The sequence below is a fragment of the Papaver somniferum genome, chromosome 9 (assembly GCF_003573695.1).
Source record: "Papaver somniferum cultivar HN1 chromosome 9, ASM357369v1, whole genome shotgun sequence".
NCBI lineage: Eukaryota > Viridiplantae > Streptophyta > Magnoliopsida > Ranunculales > Papaveraceae > Papaver > Papaver somniferum.
In genome coordinates, this window is record NC_039366.1 from 87,981,032 (window position 1) to 87,988,433 (window position 7,402).

The 7,402-nt window shown below is 37.4% G+C and overlaps 1 protein-coding gene across 1 annotated transcript; it reads right to left on the bottom strand.

The window, feature by feature from the left end:
* Window positions 1-717: 717 nt before the first annotated feature.
* Window positions 718-4,101, bottom strand: LOC113313141 (S-formylglutathione hydrolase-like). Its single transcript, XM_026561867.1, has 7 exons — window positions 3,855-4,101; window positions 2,791-2,908; window positions 2,483-2,530; window positions 1,849-2,045; window positions 1,644-1,742; window positions 1,489-1,554; window positions 718-1,104 (listed from the first exon to the last, which is right to left on the bottom strand). Exons 1-7 carry the CDS (start codon window positions 3,999-4,001, stop codon window positions 925-927), a joined length of 855 nt encoding a protein of 284 aa, XP_026417652.1. The 5' UTR covers window positions 4,002-4,101; the 3' UTR covers window positions 718-924.
* Between the last annotated feature and the right edge of the window lie 3,301 nt (window positions 4,102-7,402).

Below are 7,402 nucleotides of genomic sequence, written 5' to 3' on the forward strand. Positions count from 1 at the left end.
AGAAAAATGATTTTTTTCAATTATCAGCCATTTTGGTCATTTTTTTCATTTGAAGGTGCTGGAGGACATTTCAACTGATAATTAAACATAAAAATGATGGCTAAACAACTAGATCCGGATGTCAACTTATCAACCAAACTTCATACCTAGGTACGGTTACATAGCGAGTCATACCTAGCTAAACAACTAGATCCAGATGTCAACTTATCAACCAAACTTCATACCTAGGTACGGTTACATAGTGAGTCATACCTAGGTATGGTTACATAGTGAAGTTCGAAGTTCGGCTGATAACTTGTCAGCCGAACCGACTATGTTGCTTATTAAAAACATTCCAAGAGAAAAAAAATAGATTTTCGCTTTCCGAAAAGATAACAAAAAAATATGAATAAGGACAGTCTTGCCGTAAAGAAAATATATGGATAAATATGGAGAAGGGGCTTTTTAGGATTGTATATTCCTCAAAAGTTTTATGTATGCCTTGAAATACGTTTACGAAAGTTTTATGTATGACTCAAAATACATAGAAATAGGAATTATGATTGGAAGCATTTTTCTCTCTTGCCAGTCAACCAAAGGCGCATAGCATTCTGGGTGGCGTCAATTTGGATTCTCCTCCTAAACTTCGTACTGTAAAATATGCAGTATTTCTATCAAAAAGAAAAAGAGTAAAGCCTCATCTACCCCTTTGTCTCCAAAAGTCTTCCTCTGCATCATACCAAAAGGTTAGCCATAGCATTTATGCTAGCAATATTGTCAGAATTACCAACAAAATTACACAATCATAATGATGGGTTTCTGAAAAATCCAAGCCCCTAGATTGGGTCATCCAGAAAAATTCACAAGTCACAACCAATTTCAAAACGAAAGTTTCCAAGATTCAGTCACAAGTACATGGTTTTAAACCAGACAGTGGATAATCTTTTACAAGCTAAGGGCCTGAGCATGGTGTCGGATATGATCATCAATGAAGGTTGAAATGAAGTAGTAAGAGTGGTCGTATCCAGGCTGCAGCCGCAGCAGAAGAGGAACGTCCACTTTCCTGCAGGCCTCCTCAAATTTGTGGGCCAGGAGCTGATCGTGCAAGAACTTATCAGCCTCCCCCTACAGGAACGGGAGATCATTATTAAGAATGGTTCTATCTAGCATCTTACCAGAACTGAAATTGTAAGGAAACATATGTATAATGCTAATCCAATAAATAAGTTACAGCAGATCATGTTTTTTATCCAAGAACAGATAAGCTGAAGTTTTAATGATGAAAAAAATGGAATAAAGGAGTTGCAAATCTCAACACTCTTACAAATGTTCTGTACAACAAGGAAAGTTCGCATCACAAGAATTTACTTTGATGTCAAATTTTCCTTCCAACCAAATAGAAATGATACTTCAGTGAACCTTTAGGGAAAAGAGATACCACCCTCGTGCTAAAGGAACGAGAGCATAAAATCTGTATGCCATATAATAAAAGAAAAATCATTCTCTCACCTGATCAATCAGGATAGTGGCCAAAACATTGTTGTACTTAGAAATTAGGCAAGTGGCATCATATTCCTGCATGTAATAAAGTTTTCTTGTTAATAGTATTCTCAAAACCTTTTCAAATGAGGAACTCAAATTAGTCTGATCCTGTCAGAGCTTACCTCCCAATCAGATTTTTCGTCGCCCAAATAGTTTGAGAAAGCCTTCTGACCCCATGGGCAATTTATGGGATTAACAATAGGTGCAAAGGCGGATACAGACTGAAAAACAAACCCATGTAATTGAAAGAACACCCATAACAAAACCAAATTAGATCTACAATAGAACATCAGTGAAACTCCTTTGAGATAGGCTCAGAAGTAAGACCTTGTACTTATCGAGGTTTTTCAAGTAGATTGTCAAAGCACCATGCCCACCCATTGAATGCCCAGAAATGGATGCACGGGATGTATCAATCTGTTCAAAATTCTCACTCAGAACCTTAGGCAATTCCTTAACGACATAGTCATACATACGCCAGTTTTTCCATTTCTCTTGAGTAGCATTAAGATAAAACCCAGCACCTGGATGACGAGAACCATGCGGCCAATAGAAGGTTAAGAAACAGATATATGTTCATTTACAGCTCTAGAACTGAGTGTCAATAGTAATTTGACAACCATTAATAAGAGAACCTAAGAAGTTACATTTGTTGTATTTTACTTTGGACCTTTATGATTTTCTTATTATGAAGGTGTAGACTTACGTTTAGTCAAGGAAATATGTTGATTCATCTGCAATTAAACAGCTAGTAAATAAATTTTTAAAGATTTATGCACGGGATACAAATATCCTTCATCTTTAAAACAACTGTAGCACTGGATGGAGAGGTTAATAAAACTGGAAGAAAAGGTAAGCTGCAAATAATCTTAATCAAGATCACAGGAAGAATTAATGATGGAGGACATTACAATTTCAAATAACTACTTCAACAACCAAAACATTGGAACCAGTAGCATACCTACACCAAAATCCCAGCTGTCTGCCTCTCCTTCCACCCCAAGGCCTCCTACACATCAAAATAAAACGGGCCGGGAACGTAATAAGAATCAGAGGATTCAGAGACGAGATGGAACTTCACTCAGTAGGTGGCGCAGATCTAAGTAATTCATCGTGGGTACAGAATTATTAACTTCATATTTATCCCATTCATAGCAAAATTTACTGAGACTGGGCAGTAGAAGAGCTGTTAACTTTGTCAATTTTCAAACAAACTAAGGATCATGAAGCTGACGATCAATAAAGTAGTGGGGTAGCCCGCCAACTTACTTGGGGATGTATCTGGGGCAATTAGCGCGACACCTTCGCTGGAAGCTGCACGCTGAGCTCCAGACTTGACAATGAAGTTCTCATCGGAGCAAGTTAGACCAGATAGCCAGTAAAGTACCTGCACAGTAGACGTACCCGAAAGTTTGATAATAAGCATCAGAACATGCTGCAAAAACTCAAAAGTGGTTAACATTAAAACACTCAAGAGACCACACGACAATGTTTTAGATTGATTAAAACTATTAAATAGAAACAGAGGTGATGCAACCCTCTTGAGGTGATGTTTCTTTTGCTATAATTTACGCAAGCCGGAGTATGAAGTAAGTTGGAAATTGGACGGATATTTAATCATACATCTAACACTTGGTATGTAAAGTCACACTCATCTACCTAAACAAATACAAATGTCTACTACTTTTTCTCATTTAAACAACTGACATGCTTTAAGCCTTCAACAATGTGGTTACAGAATTATGTCTGACGGAGATCATAATGTCTACATTAGAGCTGGATGTACTGGCAGTTGAGCTTTGAAAATTGGAAGCATACCATAAGTTGTTCTTAATTGAGTATCAATAGTGCTTATAATAATAGCCAAAAAAAAAAGAAAAGAAGTGCCTATGAATAGATAGTAAAATTACACTAGTAAGAAACCCATAAGCATAGATAGTAAAGTTAACCAATCCAAAGGAGACTTATGGATCAAACCCATAAACTGATCTAAGGAACCATTAACAGACCATTCGATCTGATGGATAGTAGAATCCTGAGGTATCGATTGAACTTCAATCGCCGGTCACATCCCACGGCAAGTGACCAGACAATATCTATGTGGGTTAATCTGAAGAAAATTACTTTGATTAACTTCAAATTTATAGCAAAATATAAAAAGTAATTGGGAGTTTAAAGAGAAATGATCATGCAGCCAAAAATAGATCAATACTGGTAATAAAAAACCCTAAACTGAACAAAATTAAAGTAAAGCAAAATAATATTGAAACCCTATTTCCTAGACACGCGATTGATGAGAGAAATAAGTAAAGTAAAAGGAGATGATGAATTACAGGAAATTTGTGGGATGGAGAAGGGGATGGAGGGAAGTAAATGTGGAAGGTCATGGAGCAACCCAGAGTTGGACTGAAGTGCTTATATCTCTTATTGTAACCTCCAAACATCTTTGTGCTGCTGATCTCACTGGGTTTTTCCTCCATCTCTGAGTCTGTTGTTCTCTGGGTTCTCAATCGGTGAATGCAAGTGAATGTTAAGTGAGTTAGGGAGTCTAGTCAAGATTTTACTCGTCGTTCTATTCCTTGCACTCAAGGGTCTAGACTGGATAATAACACGTGCTATGCTTCTCGAGGTTTACTTCCGTACATTTTTTCGTTTGCAGACACGTCCTCAAATATTTTTCATGATTGCTAAAGGGGTTCCCACAATTAACAGGGATTACCGTTTTATATGAGATAAAAAAGTAACATCCGATCCAGACCGGCGGATCACTCAAACGGTACCCTGCTAATTCCAATAACCTGCTTTAGTAATCATAGTATTCTTCACTGTTCATGTCCCGGGTATTCTTCCTTGTTTACCGTTGGCGTCCAAATATTTTTGATCTCATAGCATCACATAACGCGTCCCAAGTATTCTCTTGTTCACCGTGTGCGCCCAAATATTATTCATCTAGTAGCATCACAAGTTATGAGAGGAAGCACTATGGTGCAGTTTTTCTTGTATATACCTAGGCCAAGTGGCGAAAATGTGGCAATTATCGTAGCATTTGACTAAAGACTGTGTTTGATAACATTGGATGGAAACACTTCATGAAATCAATTTTCCAGGGAAAGCAAGAAAATACTTTCCGTGGAATTCTATTGAATTGAGTTTAAAACATATTTTTATTTTTAGGCTCCGTCTTTTTTACAATTCTATAAAAACAGATTTTGATCAAACGGCAGAAAACACATTATTTCCATGGAAAGACGACTAGTTTAATGGAACTAACTCCAATCAAACACAATTGGATTGTATGGTTGGATTTCGATTTGACTGGAAAACTGTGGTATAAGATGTCAAAGGTGAAAATAAAATAATATCAGTTTTCGTTGTGATGGGCACTGACAGTCTGGTCCCCGCGAGCTAAGCCATGATTTACCAGCACTATGTATGTGTAGTTTTTGCTAGCCATTGCTTAACTAACCACTACAATCTAACAAATTTTGCTACCATATACTCCCTCCGTTCCTTTTTAATAGGCCGGTTTGGGATAGCTGGAAGATTAAGATTTTTAATAAAACCAATCAGTTCCGCCGTATTTCGTGTCTTTTGTTTTTTACCCTCTCTCTGAATAAATTCCTCTCTCCGAAATTGAAACTGAGAAAACAATTTTCCAAATTCAAAATTTGTGTTTTCTGGATCTGTTGAATTGAATTAAAGATGGGGAAAGGATGCATCAGATTGTTTGAGAGAGTTTAAAGTTGATAAAGAATTTGGATTAACTAAAGAAGAAGTTGAGAAACGTCGTCAGATCTTCCTGCCAAAGAGCTTGTTCCTGGTGATATCGTTGAGCTGAAAATTGGTGATAAGATGATAATAAATTTTTGATTGTGGTTGTTGTAGTAGTAAAGATTCGAACTCTAAGACTTGTTAAGATTAATTTTAAAGGAATAAAATAGAGAGTTACTGGGTCTAGGATTCGGCCTAACTCATATCAATAGGTTCAATTATTCATTCTCAAACAATTATCGCTCGACAAATAAAACAACATCGACTCTTATTCTTGCCAAGGTAGATTCGCCAAACATTAATTATAAATTGTAAGCATGGGACATCAAACATCTAAGCAAGCATGACCCATCTAATAAAATAATAACTAATTTTTTCAAATCATAATTCTATTTTAATTAAGTGCAAAAGTCAAATAGAAAATAAAACAAACTCACCCAAGTATGAAGTCCGGCTTCCTCCGTTGTCCCAGTGATGGGGTCTAGCTCATCATGTTGTTGGAAACACGCTCAAAAATCATTATTATTGCTCAAAGGGTGTTTACAAATGATGAAAAGGGAGAAATAATTCAAAACCGGGTTTGTAACAATTATATTTGTTACAAACCAGAGAACTACGACCCTCGGCTGTGGGTCGTTACCACTGTAGCATATAAGACTGTCCTGCGACTGTCGTATTCAATGTAGCATAAACGACTGCTTGTGTGGGTCAATGTTCTTCGTTCTTCACTGTTTTTCTGCTGCTGCTGCAGATTTCTCTGCAGCAATTCTCTCGACTCTGTAGCCTCCCCAATCACTCGATATCCCATCTAATAACCTCTAGCACTCTTTTTATACTCGACAGGATAAGAAAATCATAGTAATAACTCGAAATCTTCACCATTTACTTCAAGAATATTTACCTTCCTTTTATGTAGCTGCACGAGAATATTTCTTTGTTTCTTTTTCTTTCACGCGTCTGCAAACACCAACACACTCCAAACTCTCTTTATTTAGCTCACGCTCCAAAAGTCTTTCAAACACGCTTAAACTATGTGTAATCCCGTGACATGCACATTCGAACTTGTGCTTCTCTGTTTTCTTCCGCACGATTATTCGGCCAAAACTAATCAATTCCAAGGACCTTACCGGCCCTGTTTGGTCAAAACAGGCCCATACCAATCCACTGGGGTGATTGAATCTCTCCAGAAATCTCCCAAATCGAATACAACAACTCTCGGGTTTTCTCAAGAGAAACCCGTAACTCCCTGTTTCACTCAAACTTGATGATTCAGCCAAATTCAGACGAGTTAACCCATCATACCAGTCATGTTTAAGTTAACCAAGTCCAACCCAATCAATTACAGTGATTGATTATCCACAGAACATCTTCAAAAACTCGAGAACAACCATCCTCCCCTGTTTAGCCTCAACATAATTATTTAGCCCAGCTCTACCGGTTCCGGAGAACATAGCATCCTTTTTCAGTCGAATACAGTCGTTCCAAGAAGTTTCAGCGATTGAATTCGCCTACAACACGTCCAAATCACAAACCCTAAATTCTGCCGTGAAAACCAAAAATTCCCGCCAAAATCCAAATTCAAACAGAGAAAATGACCTCCCCATAATCCTGTACGGGTGTCCCTTTAACACTTGCCTTATGTGGTGTAAATAGTATGGAAGGTGTTCCTTATTCGTTGAGATTCCCCTTAGTAATTGAGGTGCCCCTTATCCAAAGTAGGGGTCCGTTTAGCAGTTGTCCTCCGGGGTGCAAAAACCACTTTTCGAGCAACTTTCTCCATAGGAGCTTATTTCCTTGAAAAGACTTAAAACAAATTTATTAGTGATAAAATGAGTCCCAGCTAATGTATTTATGTGTGAAAATGTGTTGCACTTTCGTGCTTATCATAAGATTCCAGCTGATACGAGAGTATTGAATCTGATAAGTTCTACAGCGAGGATCGAAATTACAATGATGAAGAAGAACTTAGTGTCGATGAATTATTTTAGGCAGTAACAACAAGTGGATATTATTCTCAGTGTGTGTCAATGGGGATTCACCCTTTACGTGTTTGATAAAATTACCAAGTGAAATGGGTTTTGAATTGAATCAAATTCCTGAGGATAATCTA